The sequence below is a fragment of the Prionailurus viverrinus genome, chromosome A2, assembly GCF_022837055.1.
Source record: "Prionailurus viverrinus isolate Anna chromosome A2, UM_Priviv_1.0, whole genome shotgun sequence".
NCBI classification, from domain to species: domain Eukaryota; kingdom Metazoa; phylum Chordata; class Mammalia; order Carnivora; family Felidae; genus Prionailurus; species Prionailurus viverrinus.
Window position 1 is genome coordinate 15,566,313 of NC_062562.1, and position 18,675 is coordinate 15,584,987.

The 18,675-nt window shown below is 51.5% G+C and overlaps 2 protein-coding genes across 2 annotated transcripts in view; both read right to left on the minus strand.

The window, feature by feature from the left end:
* Positions 1 to 1,095: 1,095 nt before the first annotated feature.
* On the minus strand, positions 1,096 to 6,247 carry PRSS50 (serine protease 50). The gene is made up of 6 exons (XM_047844698.1): positions 6,104 to 6,247; positions 5,833 to 6,024; positions 4,409 to 4,571; positions 3,083 to 3,366; positions 1,812 to 1,978; positions 1,096 to 1,454 (listed from the first exon to the last, which is right to left on the minus strand). Exons 1-6 carry the CDS (start codon positions 6,210 to 6,212, stop codon positions 1,224 to 1,226), a joined length of 1,146 nt encoding a protein of 381 aa, XP_047700654.1. The 5' UTR covers positions 6,213 to 6,247; the 3' UTR covers positions 1,096 to 1,223.
* Positions 6,248 to 7,783: 1,536 nt separating this feature from the next.
* The window catches only part of LOC125148990 (putative serine protease 46), a 23,488-nt gene continuing 12,596 nt past the window's right edge, over positions 7,784 to 18,675 (minus strand). The window contains exon 5 of the mRNA XM_047827453.1: positions 7,784 to 8,180. Coding sequence (XP_047683409.1) covers positions 7,932 to 8,180 — 249 coding nt within the window. The 3' untranslated portion in view covers positions 7,784 to 7,931. The remainder of the gene's footprint in view (positions 8,181 to 18,675) is intronic.

An 18,675-nucleotide genomic window follows, 5' to 3' on the forward strand; every position in this document is an offset into this window, starting at 1 on the left:
TGACGTGGCAGTGACGGGTGGCACGGGCCAAGCTGAAGCTCCCTCCCCTGACTATTCTCCCAGCCTGAGTTAGGATGAGCTGGAGGAAGAGGTGGCGGCCGAGAGAGGCAGAGGGACAGCCGCAGCCAGCTGGGCATTAAAATGGGGGAGGAAGCCGCCCGCTCTCCGCTCCCCTCCCCTCCACTTTGTGGCTTTCAGTAGGCCTTCCGTGGCCTGAGCCTTGTGCTGGGGACACGGAGGAGTCAAATCTGGATTCTGACCTACAGCTGGATCACTGTTCTACAAGAAGACACGAGTCTACAGGCAGACACGAGTCACGGAGCGAGGGGGCAGAGAAATTGCAGAGGACCCGCTGTGGGCGCTGAGAGCTCAGTCCGCCAGGCAGGAACCCTGACTCTGCCCTCAGGGTCCAGCCTTACGGGCTTCTCATACAGCAGGTTCAGGCTGTGGCAAAGGTCATTAGACCCATACAGGCCTGGGCCCTCCTGTGTGGCCCAGGCAACAGAGGCCCAGAGGAGCAGGGGCCACTTGAAGTCAAACAGAGAACCAGCTGGTAAAGCCTCGGGGGTCCAGGCCTGAGCTCCATCTGCCCTGCCAGCTGCTCCCTGGCCTCTGCCCCGGGGCCTCTGCTGCTCTTTTATGGACAGGCATGGCTGCTGGCGGATAATGTCTGGTCCCAGTGGGCACCTGCCCCAGTCTCTAGGCAGGGGGCGGGGCTGGACGATCAGAGTTCACTACAGTGCTTCAGGGCAATGACAGGGTGTGTTCCAGCCACCAAAGTCAAGGAAAGTATCACAGAAAAGAACACACTCGCCTGCGAGGCCCAGACAGAGCTGCACCTTTACCCCAGCCTCACTCTGTGTCCTGGCAGCCCAGCTTGAGCCCGGACAGAACATTCTAGGCCATCCATCACCCCAGTATCGTCCCTATACACTCCCACCTTCTGCGAGAGCCACCCCAAACCTAGAGATGGAGGCAGACCCGGGGGGGGGGGGGGGCTCTGCGCTTTTCAATAGAGACGGTCTGGAGTCCCCCCATCAAACCCCCGTCTGGCTTGCTCACCTCCCACTCGAGCGCACCCAGGAAGGAGGAGGCTTGTGGAAGAAAAGTGTTTAATTGAGCACCTCATCTCTGCCCCACTTTGCGGGGCTGGGAGAGCTACATCTGCAGCATTCTGGGCTCAGAGAGGGAGGACGGCACCCCCCGGGGACGGCACGAGGGTGTCAGAGGGCAACGAGGAGGCTGAGGGGCAGCGCTAGCACCAGGAGCAGGGCCCTGGACGGGGCTGGCAGGGCCTGCCCGTTGACGCGTGCCCAGATCCAGTGACGGTAGGAGGTGACCTGTAGGTAGATGGGCGGGGCCTTGCTCTTTTCGCAACCTGGGCCCCAGCTCACCAGTCCCACCAGGTACCACGTGGTGTCCACAGGACAGACCAGGGGCTCACCGCTTATCTCCTGTGGGGAGGGGTGGCGGAACAAAAACGGTCAGGGGAGCCGGGTGTGGCTGGAGGGAGACCTGCCCTAGCTCAAGGACAAGCAGGGACCTCGCAGCACATCTCTCCCACAGCCCCCCACCACCCTGCCCGGGGGGTGCCCTCGAGATCCAGACTCAGGAGACGCTCCCTCAGAGGGCTTCATCTCCCCTCTCTCATGCCAGGTCCCGACCCCCCGTCTTCCTACTGCCCCCCCTTCTCTCTCACCCCTCCCTCCGTGCTCCTGTCCCTTCCCCTTCCAGCCCCGCTGCCCTGCACCCCAGCACCCCTCCTGGCCATGCACCCTTGGAGGTGAGGGAGCACGAAGAGGAGCACTCACATAGCAGAAGTGTTCCCTGTCGGAGTCCTCGGCACAAACCATCTGGGAGTCCACGATCTGGACCATAGAGGGGACTTTGGAAAACTTGTGGTAGAACTGGTTGCATTTTTTGTTGCTCAGGATGGTGACCTCCTTCTCCTGAATGGTCCGGAACTGGGGCCACATGCCTGTGGGGCAGGCACCCCCCCCCAGCTCAGGCTTGGTGCTCTCACGGCTGCAAGCCTGGCGGCCCTCCTCCCTGCTCCTGGCCACTCTTCCAACCTCTCAAACGGCCCCCCGTGGACAGCTTGGAACAGGCTGCCCTCAGTCTGGCCTTGCTGGGTCTGCTCTCACCCCTGCAGAGTCCAGTCCACGGGGTCCGTTCCTGCCTCAGCGGCTTGGCTTCTGACCCTTCTGCTCCCAAGGGCCGGTCCAACTCTCCGCTTTGCTCAAGCCCTCCCCAAAGGCCTCTTCTGCCCTCACTAGCCCAGACCCCCCTCTGTGGGCCCCAGGCACTGTGTGCTTCTCTCTCGACTCCTCCTCCTCCCCCTCCTCCCTCTCACCAGTGTGTCTTTGTCTCTAGCCAGGAGCCCCTGGGGGACAGACTTCCAACCATCCCCAGCCGTTCCCCAGACAGGCCACGGCAGGAAAGACAAACAGCCACCCCCACCCCCAGGGTGGAGCTGCTCTTTTTAGGCAAGTTGGCTCGGTGAAGCCACAGGCAAGAGCACCTCTCTTGTGAAAAAGAGGAGCTCCCTAAATGGACTGGGCACTCGTCAGACTCCTAAAGAAATGACCCCTGGGGGGGCCTGGGATGACAGGCTGCTCTTTGGGCCTTGCTCCATCCCTTGGGGGGACAAAGGGATTGAGGCCCACTGGGGGCAGGAGGCAGCCACACGTGGATTCTGAGTGACTCCCAGCCTTTGGGTGCGGACTGCCCTTAACCAACCATGTGAGGCGTCGGGGGATCTTTTTACAGAACCTCATTCATGGCACTTCAAGATGTCCTGCTTTAAGTCCTGATGTCCTACGACTGCGTGCAGTCAGCAAGATATTACTCTCCACTCCCTCTGCCTTCAAGGAAGTCCTGTTTACATGCCCCGGCCTGGGGCAGGGGGTTCATGGGCACTCTGGGGCCTCTAAGGTCTGAACGGCCACGGCGCACTCACTGCCGAGACCCCCAAGGGGAAGGAGATGAGAACCGGACAAGAAGATGTCTCAGACCCGGGCCTGCACCTGGGTCCTCTCCCACACGCTCCCCACCCACCCAGTCTGGGGAGGCTCTGACTCACCATCAACCCTGGGGAGTCCCCAGCCTGTCACAGTGCAGACAGAGTGATCCTTCACCTGGAAGTCCAAGTTAGGCAGGCAGATGGGCCAGACGTACGCGTTGTACTTGAGTGCCCATGCAAGCTTGACAAGGGCAATGTTGTTGGCCTGGCCCACCCAGGACCAGTACCGATGAGACTGGTACCTCTCGTTCACGATGACCTGGAGTGCCGGGACGTCGGCGGTAGTCTGAGATATCTGGTCAATCCTTGGGCTCCCCGCCCGCACAGAATAGATAAAATCATTCCTGGGAGAACCACGAGGGGGGTCTGTCATCAACTCCAGGCACCCCACCCCCGCCCCCACCCCACTGTTGTACTCTGAGCAAACCCAGGCAGGCCACCCACCTGCTTCAAGCCCCCCGGGCCTTTCTCTCATGACAGATGTGGACAGGGCCCTGCGCACAGACCGTGTGGTCCAGCTTTCACAACAACCCTTGACTTTGTGGAGAGGAAAACCGAGGCTCAGAGGAGCCCAGCAAACAGCTCAAGGCTACACAGCTAGGAAGTGGCAGAGCTGGGATGTGGACCATTTTTCTCTGGTTCCAAACTCTGGACTCTCTGTCTGGCAGCCCGTGCTGGGCCCTGGAAGTGACAGGGGCCCAATACACTCAATCAAGACAAGCATCCGTGGCCTCGCCCTCCAGCCTCCTTTCCCAGCATGCCCCTGAAGTCTCCACCTCGGCCTTCAGGCGTGGAGCACGCTTTTCCGTGGTCAGCCCTCGAAGCCAGCACGGATGTTGCATCTGGGCTGCTGCCCTGGCCCCCTGGAACATGTGCAGCCCCCTCTCTTGTCCGCACACTGCCCAGACTCCCCTGTCTTCTCATCTGTGTTTCCTGGCACCCCAAGAGGAGTGATGTGTCCCCTCCCTGCCCCCAGCACCCAGGCCGGGGCCTGGCTCCAGAGGAACGTCAAAGGCTTTGAGTCGAACAGAGGAAGGAATGGGTAAGTAAAGCAAAGGGTGTGAAACAAAAGAATTGGGAGCTCCTTTCTGTGGACAGGAGGAAGGAGGCCTGCCCTACGGCTTCCAAGCCCCCCCCGCCCCGTCCTATCTGTGGCATGACGGCTCAGGACAGGGGAGCCAGGTGAGGGGAGCAAGCACCCGGCTTGAATCCAGAAGGAATCTGCAGGACTCAGCCTCCACCTGCTAAGAGCTGAAGTGGGACTGAGGCTGGGCCCGTGGGGTTCTGCAGAGGCCACAGTTGCTGCCGAGGGACCAGCTGCCAGGAATGACTGGGCCCCAGTGGCTCCAGACGCCTTTCTACCCACCAACCTAGGTCCCGACTCACCGGATCAGGCAGTGGGCCACGGTCAGCACCCACTGGGAGGCAATGAGGGTGCCTGCACAGATATGTGTGCCATTGGCCCGCACACTGACCATCCACGGCCACCGTCGAGCCATGGCCTCTGGGTCCCTGAGGGTGGGGTCTTCCTCGAAGGAGGAGCCGCAGGCTGAGGAGGAAGGTGAGAGTTTTATGCAGGATGGGACCTTCCAGCCCCATCGCAAGTCGCCTTCCCACCCCTCCCCTCAGCCCGATTTCCCGCCTCTCGGGCTGCTGGCCCACGCTCATGCGGTGATTCTCTTTCCCCACTGGTCACCCTGTTATGATGCTGTCCATGTGAGGACTGAGGTCTGCAGTCTCCAAAGGGCCTCAGTGCTCCCCAAGTAATCCCTCTCTCTGGTCCCAGGCCCCAGGGCATTCCCAGCCACCAGCCTGGTGCAGCACTGGCCCCTTTGTCCTGGCCGAGAAGCCCCTGAGCTCTGGCCAGAACCTCCAGAAACTCATCCATGTTTCCATCTGGCTCCCCCTACTTTGGCCAAAGCAGACCCCTCTCCCTCATCTGGGAACCCCTCCTGTGATTCAGTGAGGAAAACAAACCAGACGACCCAAGAGAAAAAGGAGCCACGTGCACGAACAGACACATCCCGAGGAGGGAACCCCAGCAGCCAGCCAACACAGAAGCTGTTCAGCCCTGTGAGTCCTCAGGGAAACGCAGACTTGCATCACAGTGAGGTTCCGCTCCACCCCACCTGCCAGGCCAACTCCAGGGTCCCTGACACCATGTATTGGTGAGGATTACCGCCCCCCCCCACCGCTCACCCCCCGCTGGAGCGAGTGTCAGCGCGTGCAGCCACTTTGGAAAAAGTTTTCAAACTGAAGATGCACATCTCCGACCTCACAGCAGCCCCCCTCCAGGGTTTTTCCAGGGAGATTCGTGGATTGTGAGATGAGGGTGCATGGGCCAGGACCAGCGTTTGCCAAGGCTAACATAGGAGAGGGGAGGTCTGCACGCACTGGGTCCTGTGTGAGAGCCTTTCTGTGGCAGCTAAACTGTGCGCATGGAGTTCCAGGATAAAGAGTGATTCCGCGGGTCTCTGTTCAACATGCTGGAGAGCCACTGCTGCAAGGCTCCCACCCCAAGGCTCCCTGAAACCTATCCTGGAGATCCCCTAAGTCCCTGGCTGGAAGCCTGGGTCAGTTCAGGGACGTAGGGACATGCAGCCCGCCGCAGGCTCCGCCAACTTTCCTGGCCTCCTACCTCACCAGGATGGGGTCCTGGCCCACGGTAGATGCTCAATGAACCCTTGGAAAAGGAACGTCTCTTCCCACTCCTCCCTGCCCCTTCCTCCTCCGCGCCCTCCATCCCCAGGGGTCAGAGGTCCTCAAGACTGCCCCGCACCCTCCTCCCCCGGGGAGTCCATGGTACTCACTGGGAAATAAGCTGATGCCTTCTTTAGAAACAGGGCTGGTCTGGAGGGTCAAGGGCGGCGACAGGACGGTGGGGGCCTGGCGAGGAAGGCGAGGCCCGCCTGAGGGGCAGGTGGCAGTGGGTACACAGGGGACGCCAGGGTCGGCCAGAGCAGGCTTGGAGGGTGTCCCGGGAGTCTGGTCCGCCAGGCGGCCTGCGGAAGGACGCAGAGGGGTCAGACGAGGCCGGGGGAGGGCCCGGGGGAGGGGGACGGGGAGCGGGACGGGGCTTACCAGTGGGCCTCAGCAGCAGCAGCACCAGCAGCAGCAGCAGCACAACGGCAGAGGCCCTGCGGCCCTGGGGGCCCTGCCTGCGGGCCCGCGTCCTGCACTGACGCTCCATCGGGAGTAGCCGCTTCTGCGCCACGGTGCTCGTCTCGCGACGGCGCCCCCAGTCGGCCTCCCGCGCAGGCGTCTGCTGCGTGGGGAATGCGGGCGCCCCCCAGTGGCCACCCTCGGTGGCGCTCCCCGTGTCCGCCCGGCCCGCGGGTGCCCCCTACTGATTGCCCTCCCTTCCACCCGCACTGTGTCAGGGCCCCAGGGCGCGAGCTGGAGTCCCTCGGGCTACCCGCAGTCAGTTCCTGCACCTCCTCCCTCCTGCAGCCCACTTGCCCTGCTGGGGCCTGCTTCCACCCTTCCCCTGGTGACATGAGACCCGGCCCCTGGGGCTGGCCTCCAGGGTCTTCAAGTGGCCCGCCTGCCCCTTAGCCTGCTGACTACTGTAGGGCTTTGCCCCCGGGGCACTGCAATTGATCAGATGGAAAGGTTTTCAGGAATGATTTTCTGAAGATTAAAATTTTAAGCAGCAACCCCCCCCCCCCCCCGACCATTCAGCAAATGCTCTTCTCTTATAGATCCATCCTCTTCGGAAAGACGGCACAGGAGGTAGGTGAGGTTTCTCCTCAGAGAAAGAGTGATGGTAACCAGCAGAGCCTCTGGGAGCAGAAGGCCACTTGAAGGTGGGTTGGAATTTGGGGAACATTTTGATGGCTCCGTGACACAGACAGATAACACAATTAAAAAGTGTCGTGATGAAATCCTATGGGGGGCTTAAAACTGTTGGGAAATTCTAGGTGACAGTGAAAGCAAGTCAGGACATTCTAACTTTTGCCAGGACCCGCTGTCTTGGGGGACACTCAGGCTGCCCGTTCAGTGCCCCAATCTCTGCGAAGACAGAAAATCACACCCGCTACGCTTTTGGCGCCCAAAGGGCAAGGGCTCTGAACCTGAGGCCCACCGGGTCTGAGCCGACCCCACGCCTACCTCTGCACGGAGGCAGGGCTCTGGCTCCCTGGGGCGTTGATGGAGGTCACTGAGGCGGCCTGGGAGCTCAGGGTGCAGTCACCTCACACGATTCATCCCAGCAAGTACTCTGCCTCTCTGCCTTGCTCCCACCCCCCCCCCACCCCCCCCCCACCCCCCCCCCCCCACCCCCCCCCCGTCACCATCCACCTCTGCCAGGGAGGGAAGAGGAACCGGTCAGCTTCTGTAGACCCTTAGGGGGATCTGAAGGGTTGGGAGAGGCTCACAGGTTCTGGAACAAAGTCCATAAATGCAGATCTGGTCATTGTGAGTTTCTTGGGAAGAGGCCAAATTCTCTTAGGAAGGCCCGAGGGAGACTCTTGTCAGAGGCCCCAGGGAGGGCCATGGGGACCCGGGGAGTTGCTGAGGTGGTGACAGGATTAAGCAGGGCTTAGGGGTCACAGAGTCCCACCCCAAAGTTGGCAGAAGGGGAGAGCGCAGCCCCGAGGGGGGAAACATGGCCAGCACAAAGCACAAGTAAGCCCCTCAGGAAAGGCTCCCCTTGAGAGGACAGACAGGCCCCCTGGGGCTGCGGAGGCTCCGGAGGGTTCTGGCCACAGTCAAGAAGAAAGATGATGATTTCTGTGGCGCAAAACTCAAGAGCATCTTCATTGAACAACTCTGAACACAGCAGCTCTTGGACCCTCCCCCAAGGACGCTCTGCCCTGATGTCACGTGTCCCCTGGGTCTCCACGTCTCCTGAGGGCAGACGGAGGGAGGAAGAAGTGGCCTCCGGGCGGGCCTGCCCTGGAAACACCGCTCACAGGAGCCACATGGAGCCCAAGGACACCAGCAGGATGTGGCCAGTGACTGGGCTCAGGAAGGCAGCGCTGGCCCTGCTGATGAACCTCATGTCACTGATATGCTTCTGGATCCAGTAGGTGAAGTGGGGGGTGCTGGTATAGATGCTTGGGAAGCGTCGCCGGTTGCAGCGAAAGCTCCAGCTCACCACCCCCACCTGGATCCAGGAGTTGTTCACCTGACACACGAGGGGGCTGCCAGAGTTAGCCTGTGGAGGGGAGGGGGGAGACGTGAGGGAGGCGGCAGGAAGGGAGAGCCTCGCTGCAGGCCCTGCCGAAATTCACACCTTCCTGGGCCATAGGCTTAGCATGAGCTGCGTTAGGCAAGTGCTGTCCCTGGTCACATGGCTATGAGCCTGCTCTGTGGCACAGAAGCTCGGCACCGGAGCCCTGGCTCAGGACCACACTGGCCTCTCTCTCCCTTCTCCTGCGACCTCTCTGACTAGAACCCCCGGGTCCTCTACCTCTGTCCTTCCTTAACTCGTGGGAGGCCTCCAAGGTGTTGCCCTTGACCACCTTCTTTCCTATACTCCTGCTTGCAGAGTGAGCGGTTTGAAATGCAAACCAGCCCTCTCCTTGTTGTGCAAAGCATTCTAAAGTTGATATGGAAGGACACTGGGCCATGAATTCCATGACAGGTCTGAAAAAAAAGAGCAAATTGGAGAGTCCGGCTGGTGGTAGATTTGACCTAGCAGAGAGTTAGATATATTTCAAAGCTGTGATTACAGAAACTGGCACTGGCATAAAAATAGGAAAATTGACCAATCATGCAATGGAGAGCCAACCTGATGTCTGCATGTGAGGAGATGTGGCACATGTTCCAGAAAGTTCTGGGAAAGGTGGTCTTGGGTCCTGCCTGCCATAACAAAACCTCAGAGGAATTAAAACCCTCAATGTGAAAAGTTAAAAAGGTAAAGCTCATTAAAAACATGTAGGATCGTGACTTTGACTTAAGATGAAGCATATGGTTTTTTAAAATTTTTTTTAACATTTATTCATTTTTGAGAGTGAAAGAGACAGAGCATGAGTGGGGGAGGGGCAGAGAGAGAGGGAGACAAGGAATCCGAAGCAGGCTCTAGGCTCTGAGCTGTTGGCACAGAGCCCGACGCGGGCTCGAACTCACGGACCGTGAGATCATGACCTAAGCCAAAGTCGGACGCTTAACCGACTGAGCCACCCGGCACCCCGAAGCATATGTTTTAAAACAAAACTCGGGGCGCCTGGGTGGCTCAGTCGGTTAAGCATCTGACTTCGGCTCAAGTCATGATCTCACGGTCCGTGAGTTCGAGCCCTGCGTCGGGCTCTGTGCCGACAGCTCAGAGCCTGGAGCCTGCTTCGGATTCTGTGTCTCCCTCTCTCTCTGCCCCTCCCCCACTCATTCTCTCTCTCTCTCTCTCTCTCTCTCTCTCAAAAATAAACATTTTTTTAAAATTACATAAGACTCAAAACCCACAAACTTGAAGAAGGGAGATGTGTTGGGCTTAAGTACATCAAATTTATGACTGTTCAGTGAAGGACGCCATATCTCATTGAAGATAGATGATGAATTAAGATAGGGCATTTATTCAGTCTAAAACCAACTAGAGGTCAATATTTAGTATATGTAAGGACACCCTGAACAGTAACAAACAGAGAAAGAGACTTGGGAGACTTCTGGGGAAGGTGATGGGAGTAGGAGGATCCTGGGCTCACCTCGTCCCACGGATACACCTAGAGAACACCCACATCAGAGTAAATAAACCAGAAAATGACCCAAAGCCTGGCAGAACAGACTCCCCACAGCTAAATGCAGAGAAAAGGTCACCTTGAAGAGGGTAGGAAGGGTGGACAGCCAATCAGGAGCCAAACTGACCTGCAATACTGTCTATGGGAGGAAGGGATGCCACAGGTGCAGGGCAGGGAGAGGAGCAGACCCCACACCAGGCACCCCAGGCATAGGGGATCCCCACTGGGAAAATGAGTCATCCTCATACATTTGGCTTTGAAAACTAGAGGGGCCTAACTTTGTTGGTTCTTACAAGCAGTAGAGCTTAATAGAACCTTAAAAATCAGTGGCTCAGCTCGGGGAGAGCCAGAGGGTAATAGGAAACTGAGTCTTTGCTCTTAAAGAGATGGCATAACAAACAGCCAGGGAGATACAGCACAGAAGGAGCAGCTTAAAAAACACCTAGGGTATATGAAAAGGAGACGTACTTACTAATCTCAGAGTGTGTGCTGGAGGGGCAGGGATCTTTGGGAGACTTCTCCAGGAACAAAAGGGCTGGCAGGTGCCGCCTGCCTCTCCTGCCCCCCAGCCTAGATATACGGACACCTGCAGGAACCAGCTCATTGAGAACACTCTCCACCTAGTTTGCAAACTAGGTGCAAACCCCTGCATTCACCCCTGCATTCTCCTGTGGACACGCCCCCTCTATCCCAGCTGGCCTCAGCAGTTTTCCCAGGCAGCCACAGCTCATCCTCCTGCAGTGACGAGCACAGGCCTTGCCGGCATTGGGCACCCCACACCACATTCTCCTATAGACACACTCCCTCCAACACGCCCTTGGCAGGAGATAATCCAAAGCAGTGCCACAGCCTAGCAGGGTGCCAGTACCACTCCAAGGTGACTCCTGCCCCAGGGAGAGGGGAAGATAACCACACATACCAGTCCATCAGCGGTCCCAGCAGTGGACTGAGGGCAGACATCTGATCTGACAGCAGGCCCCACCCACTGATGAAAGTTTTCAGGGGATGACACAGGGAAAATACCCAGCGATTCAGTGCTACCACAGTTCTTGCAAACGCCTGGACTGACTCAACTCAAGCTGAATTCAGGCAGCCCCAGACTGACCCACTAACAACACAGAGACCAAACCCTACCCACAACAGGCAAAGAGGGCCATTGCAGGTGACTGGACTGAAGGCAAACATGGCTCAGCCACAACAGTAGAGTGCACACAACACACATAGGGGACACCCCTGAAGTGCCAGGTTCTGGTGAACAGGGGATATTGCAGTGCAGGGCACAACAGGACCTCTTCTTCATAAGTTTGCTACTTTCAAGAACAGGAGACACAGCTGACTTTCCTAACACAAAGAAACAGACACAGAGAGTTAGACAAAATGAGGAAACAGAGGAATATGTCCCAAGTGAAAGAACAGGAGGACAAAATCACAGCAAGGGAGCTACACAAAATAGAGATAATATGTCTGATAGAGAATTCAAAGTAATGGTCATAAAGATACTCATTGGACTTGACAAAAGATTGGAGGACCCCAGTGACCCCCTCAACAAAGAGACAGAAAACAAAAAAGAATCCATCAGAGATAAAAAAAAAACTCAAATAAATGAAATTAAAAATACATTAGAGGGAATTAATAGTAGACTAGAGGAAGCAGAAGAATGGATCAGTGACCTGGAGTACAGAATTATGGAAAGCAATCAAGCTGAACAGGAGAAAGAAAAATACAAGTGGCCAACAGACACATGAAAAGATGCTCAACATCACTCATCATCAGGGAAATACAAATCAAAACCACATTAAGATACCACCTCACACCAGTCAGAGTGGCTAAAGTTAACAACTCAGGAAACAACAGATGGTGATGAGGATGTGGAGAAAATGGAACCCTCTTGCATTGTTGGTGGGCATGCAAACTGGTGCAGTCACTCTGGAAAACAGTGTGGAGGTTCCTCAAAAAATTAAAAATAGAATTACCCTACAACCCAACGATAGCACCACTAGGAATCTATCCAAAGGATACAGGAATGCTGATTCACAGGGGAACATGCACCCCAATGTTTATAGCAGCGCTATCAACAATAGCCAAATTATGGAAAGAGCCCAAATGTCCATCAACTAATGAATATGTGGTATCGGGGCCCCTGGGTGGCTCAGTCGGTTGAGCAACCAACTTCGGCTCAGGTCATGATCACGTGGATCATGAGTTCAAGCCCCATGTCAGGCTCTGTGCTGACAGCTCGAAGCCTGGAGCCTGCTTCGGATTCTGTGTCTCCCTCTCTCTCTGCCCGTTCCCTGCTCGTGCACTGTCTCTATACCTCTCAAAAATAAGTAAACATTAAAAAAAAAGGAGAAGATGTGGTATATACATACAATGGACTACCACTAGGCAATGAAAAAGAATTAAATCTTGCCGTTTGCAACATCATGAATGGAACTGGAACACTGAAAAGTGTTATGCTAAGTGAAATAAGTCAGTCAGAGAAAGACAAATATCATATGATTTCACTCACATGTGGAAGTTGAGAAACTTAACAGAAGACCATGGGGGAAGGGAAAGAAAAAAACAGTTACCAACAGAGAGGGAGGCAAACCATCAGAGACTCTTAAATAGAGAACAAACTGAAGGTTGATGGGGGTGGACCACCAAGCCAGCCCTATACGAAATGTTAAAGGGGATGCTTTAAGTGGAAAGGAAAGACCATAAGCGGGAGTAAGAAAAGTAGGAACCACAAAAGCAGTAAAAACTATATCTATAAAAATCAGTCAAGGGACTCACAAAATAAAAGGATGTAAAGTCTGACACCATCTACCTAAAATGTGGGGTGCTAGCGGGGAGAAGAAGAAAGAATGGGTTCAAACTTAGGTAACCATCAACTTCATATAGACTGCTATATGCAGAAGATGTTACATACAACTCTAATGGCAAACACACATCAAAAACTGGTCATAGATATGCAAAAAACAAAAAGAAAGGAAGCCAAGTATATCTAAAAGCCAGCAAACTGTGAGAGAAGAGAGTAAGAGAAGAAAAAAATCAGAGAACTACAAAAATCATAAAACAAGTTAACAAAATGGCAACACATACACAGCTACCACTAATTACTTAGAATGTAAATGGACTAAATGCTCTGTCACATTCAGTGACGGAACAGACAAAAAAAACAAGAGCCATCTGTATACTGCCTACAAGAGACTCATTTCAGATTGAAAGATGCATGCAGATTGAAAGTGAGGGGATGGGGAAGCAGTGATCATGCATATAGAATTGGGGGGAAATGGGGCACCTGGGTGGCTCAGTCAGTTGAGCGTCTGACTCTTGGTTTCGGCTCAGGTCATGATTTCATGGTTTGTGAGATTGAGCCCCACGTCAGGCTCCACGGCGCTGGTGTGGAGCCTGCTTGGGATTCTCTCACTCCCTTTCTCCCGCCCGGCTTGTGCACATGCCCTCTCATGCTCTCTCTCTCTCTCTCTCTCTCTCTCTCTCTCAAAATAAATAAACTTAAAAAAAAGAGTTGAAAAAAAAAAGCTGAGGTAGAAAAAGAGTTGAGGGAGACACAAGAGTGTCCACTCCAGTTGCCAGCTCCCTGACAGTTTGGCAAGGCAGGGAACCCCTCATCCCCCAGGAGCACTGGAGGAGGGAGATGTGGTCGAACTTGGCAAGGTTTAAATCAAATTGATTTTTAAATCGAGACTTGTAATCAGACAGGGCGTATAGTAACTAAAAGTGACTGAAAACTGTATACTCTGCCCCAAATGATGTTTGGGGGAGGGAAGAAGCTTTGACATAGGACATGTGGAGGGGAGTGACTTGACAAAATAAAACCATTTCATGTGGATTCTCTAACAAATTGAGACTCCTCAGCAAACAAATACGGGAGGGGATATGTAGCACAATATCATTTATGCAAGTTAAAATACACATTCAGCAACACTATGCATTTTTCAGAGATGCGGACATCTTTAAAGAGATGTAAGAAAGAGATTTGAGTAGGTGCCTTTGCAGGGCAAGAATATGAAAGATGAAGGGGCGCCTGGGTGGCGCGGTCGGTTAAGCGTCCGACTTCAGCCAGGTCACGATCTCGCGGTCCGTGAGTTCGAGCCCCGCGTCGGGCTCTGGGCTGATGGCTCGGAGCCTGGAGCCTGTTTCCGATTCTGTGTCTCCCTCTCTCTCTGCCCCTCCCCCGTTCATGCTCTGTCTCTCTCTGTCCCAAAAATAAATAAACGTTGAAAAAAAAAAAATTAAAAAAAAAAAAAAAGAATATGAAAGATGAAGGGGGAAATCGAGACACTGATAATCAAGCTAATGATAACGTGAGGGCCGTTCCCCGAGAGAGATTTACTGGACTCTGGGAGCTCAGAGAAAAAGAGAACTCAGAATAGTGGAGAGAGAGAGAAATCGCAAAAATGGATATTCTCTTACCACAATGAAATAAAACCAGAGCCCATAACAAAATGGGAACTACCCCATCAGAGGAAAAGTTAATTTTCAAAAATGTTCAAGTAAAAACAGAATTAAAATCCACAATTGTTGTGTAGGGCAAAAAGAATACCACATGTGGCAAAGTCCGGGGGATAGGGGCCTGAACTGCACACGGGAGAGTCCCAGTCTAAATATTTTTACCGAACAAGAGAGAATGAAACTAAGTTATTCATTATTATCATCAATTATGTATCCCTGCACATTCAGCTCAAGACACTTGAAAAGGAATTAATAAAGACAAAAAGGAGAACATCCATGCATTAGAAAGCAGAAAATCATAGCCTTGAGAAGTTAAATCAAGAGGTCATTCTTCAAAAACAACAAAATAGGGGGAGGGCGGGTGGCTCAGTCGGTTGAGCGTCTGACTTCGGCTCAGGTCAGGATCTTGCGGTCTGTGAGTTCGAGCCCCGCGTCGGGCTCTGTGCTGACAGCTCAGAGCCTGGAGCCTGCTTCAGATTCTGAGTCTCCCTCTCTCTCTGCCTCTCCCCTGCTCACGCTCTGACTCTCTCTCAAAAAATAAACACTAAAAAAAATTTTTTTAAACAACAAAATTGATTAGCACCTTGTAAATCTTTCAAGAAAAACAGAAAGAGAAGGAGATGCAAATACTTTGTGACATGAGTAGAAAAGAGGCTAGAACTGCATCCAGGGAAAGTACACTCCCTCAGAATCTGAAGAATGTAACTTCCTCTTTGCGTATTTAAATTCTGGATGAAATGAGTAATTTCTAAGAAAATGCAAATCATGTAAGTCCAATAACCATGGGCAAAACAACTTGAAATACTGTCCACAAACTACCCCTCAAAGGAAAACAGGCCCACGTGGTTTCCTGGGTAACTTCTCCCCGGCATTCAAGGAGCAGGTAATTTATGTTTTTCAAATGCTCCAGAACATGGACTAATATTTTTCAAGGGAAGCGTAGGCTTGATTCTATGCCTTGATACAAGGGGTGCCTCTCTCAACACGCCTTTAAAAGGAGCCCAGGCTCACTGGAGGAAGAAGACAAAACACAAAGGCCGTGTGGGTCGTGCTGTGTGGATGGTGCCCCACGGGACACTCCCTTCCCAGGCCAGTACCCTTCCTGGGCCCTGCACCCACACTGTCCTGTGCCTGGCCCAGGGCCCAGCACGGGGTGTCTGTTGGATGAAGGAACAAATGAAACACGTTCTAAAACAAGACATTATAAATCTGAATCCGACCTATGAAGGAAAAAAAAGTACACCATGAGCGGGGAGGGCGATCCTGCACTCAGGGGACACAGATCTGAGGGAATCTGTTCATGGAGCTGACTCAGCACATCCCATCAGAGCATGGAGTCATCCTGACAGCTACAGAAAACACATTTTAGGAAGCAGGGCATTCATTTCTGGAGTAAAAATGCCATAGCGGAACAGGAAGGAGTGGCTCTCTCCCTGAAAGACGATATGCCAGATGAGCACCACGCTTCATGATCAAGTGTGAGAAGCGCGTCCAAGAAGGTCGGCAACAAGAAAAAACACAGCTCCATTCCAGGTCGTTCAGAGGAGAAGTGCCCAAGGCAATGAAAAAAGTAAGTATCGTGGAAATAAAAGAGGCAACATCATTGCTAATGGCAGCTCATAGGAGTGTAGGCCTGGAAAACCCCAGAGAGTCAACTAAAAACTCTTAGGTAGAACAGAAGAGCTCAGCTCACCCTTTTCAACAAGAGGATGAGTCTGGGGATGGAAGTGAAGAAAGTGAAAATGAAAGGAAGGTCTCATCCTGCTGAGGAGGAAGCTGAAGATGCCAATGAACTCTGGATGTTCATATATTAATATTAAATGTCAAATATGAGCACGGAAAATGCAAGGTGACCGATAGCAGACTGAAATTGAGACATGACAAATTGCAAACCAACAGCAGAAAGGTGGAGTGGAAAACAAAATCAACCCAAAAGGCAAGGTGGGGGAACAAAACCCAACATTCTTTTTGGTAAATGGATTAAAGGATATTCTCCCAGATGTACCAACAAAAACAGCATCCAGGTTTATGCTGTTGAACAAGAAACAAACTTAAAATGGCATATGGGATGCTGGGTGGCTCAGTCGGTTGAGCATCCAACTCTATTTTATTTTTATTTTTTTTAATGTTGATTTATTTTTGAAGAGAGAGAGAGAGAGAGAGAGATGGAGCATGAACGGGGGAGGGGCAGAGAGAGAGGGAAACACAGAATCTGTGTCAGCACAGAGCCCGAGAGCCCGATGCGGGGCTTGAACTCACAAACCGTGAGATCGTGACCTGAGCCGAAGTTGGATGCTTAACTGACTGAGCTACCCAGGCGCCCCAAGAGTGTGCGACTCTTGATCTCAGGGTTGTGAGTTGGAGCCCCACAGTGAGTATAGAGACCACTTAAAAATAAAACCTTAGAAAAAAAGAAAGAAAAAAGAAATGCCCCCTTTATTATATCCTACATTCCCATCTTGTTTTGGTCTGTTTCTGCCTCTTGCAGTCTCATTCCTTTGCCAACACCACTCTTAAATTATTGTAGCTTTTGAATTCTTGTTTTTCTTTTGTATGTGGTAAGGCAAGTCCTCCTTCATTATCCTCCTTTTAAAGAATTTGCCTGGCTGTTCTCCCACGTTCATTCCAACTGAACAATTTTAGAATAATGTCAAAAAGAAAATCATGTGGCAATGTTGGTGGAAATTAATAGATTAACTTAGGGAAAATAGACTATTTTGTTCTATTTCTTTCTGTCTAGAGCGAGGGGTTTACAGCTTTCTCCATATAGTTACTGCCTGATGCTGCTTAAGTATATGCTTATGTGTTTTGTATCTCTGCTGTGAGCAATATGTTTTCTTTCATTATATTTTCTGCTTAAATATATATACATTTATATATACATATTTATATATATACATTATATATATTTCTATATATTTATGTATACACATACTATATATATATGTATATATATACACAAGGTAAATATAAGGCAATATATATATACACAATATATATGTATATGTATATACAAATACATGTATATATATACAAGGTAAATATATATATATTTAAATATATATATTTACAATATGTATATATACAAGGTAAATATATATATTTACAAATGTGTGTGTGTGTGTGTGTGTATATATATATATATAGTGTGTGTGTGTGTGTGTGTGTGTGTATATGTGTGTGTGTATGTATTTACCTTGTAACAATCATACTTTCTGGATCTAGTTGATTCTCTTTAATTTTGTAGGTCCAGAGACCATCATCTATAAACAGTAATCAATTTACCTCCTTCTTTTCAACATGTGTACTTCTTATTTTTCTTGTCTACTACAGTGTAAGAATTATATTTCAGAACAATTAGTCTGTCTTCCAGGAAACACTGTGCCTTTTTTTTTTTAATTTTTTTTTCAATGTTTTTTATTTATTTTTGGGACAGAGAGAGACAGAGCATGAACGGGGGAGGGGCAGAGAGAGAGGGAGACACAGAATCGGAAACAGGCTCCAGGCTCTGAGCCGTCAGCCCAGAGCCCGACGCGGGGCTCAAACTCCCGGACCGCGAGATCGTGACCTGGCTAAAGTCGGATGCTTAACAGACTGCGCCACCCAGGCGTCCCTGTGCCTTTTTTTTAAAAAGGAACTTTGTTTTACATTTTAGAGAGAGAGAGCAAGTGCGAGCCAGGGAGAAGGGCAGAGGGAGAAAGAGAATTCCAGGCAAGCTCCACACTCAGGGCTCAATGCAGGGCCTGATACAGGGCTCAATCCCACGACCCTGAGCTGAAATCAAGAGTTGGATGCTCGGGGCACCTGGGTGGCTCAATCAGTTGAGCATCTGACTTCGGCTCAGGTCATGATCTCATGGTTTGTGAGTTCGAGACCCACATGGGCCTCTTAGGCTCTGTGCTGACACAGATTCTGTGTCTCCCTCTCTCTCTGCCCCTCCCTGCTCACGCTCTGTCCCCCATTCACGCTCTGTCTCCTTTTCTCTCTCAAAAATAAATACGCATTAAAAATTAAAAAATAAAAAAAATAGTCGCACACTCTTCTGAGCCTGCCAGGCTCCCCTAAAGGGGGCATTTCTATTCATTGCCCCAAAACACATTCAAAGCATTCAATAAAAGATAATTTACATAACTGGCTATATTTGGAGAAAAATAAAATGGATGCCTTCTCTCGACCTTCCAGATGAAACAAAATTAAAATATTTAAAGAAAAGAATTGAGAACATGTATGAGTGAATAATTTATCTTAGGGTGGGAAAGGTACTTCTAGGCCTAGCACAAAAATCACTATCATCAAGGGAAATAATGATAAAATTTTAAATGACTCTACGGAAAAAAAAATCCACACTGAAAAAAGGCAAATGATGGGCAAATAGGGCAAAATATTGTGAACCATGTTATAAATGGTTAAAATTTCCAGTTCCCAAAGTTTTTAATAACTTTTTTATTTTGAAATAATTTGAGACTCACAGAGAAGTTGCAAGTATAATATTTTTACCCAGATTTACTAATTGTTCATGTT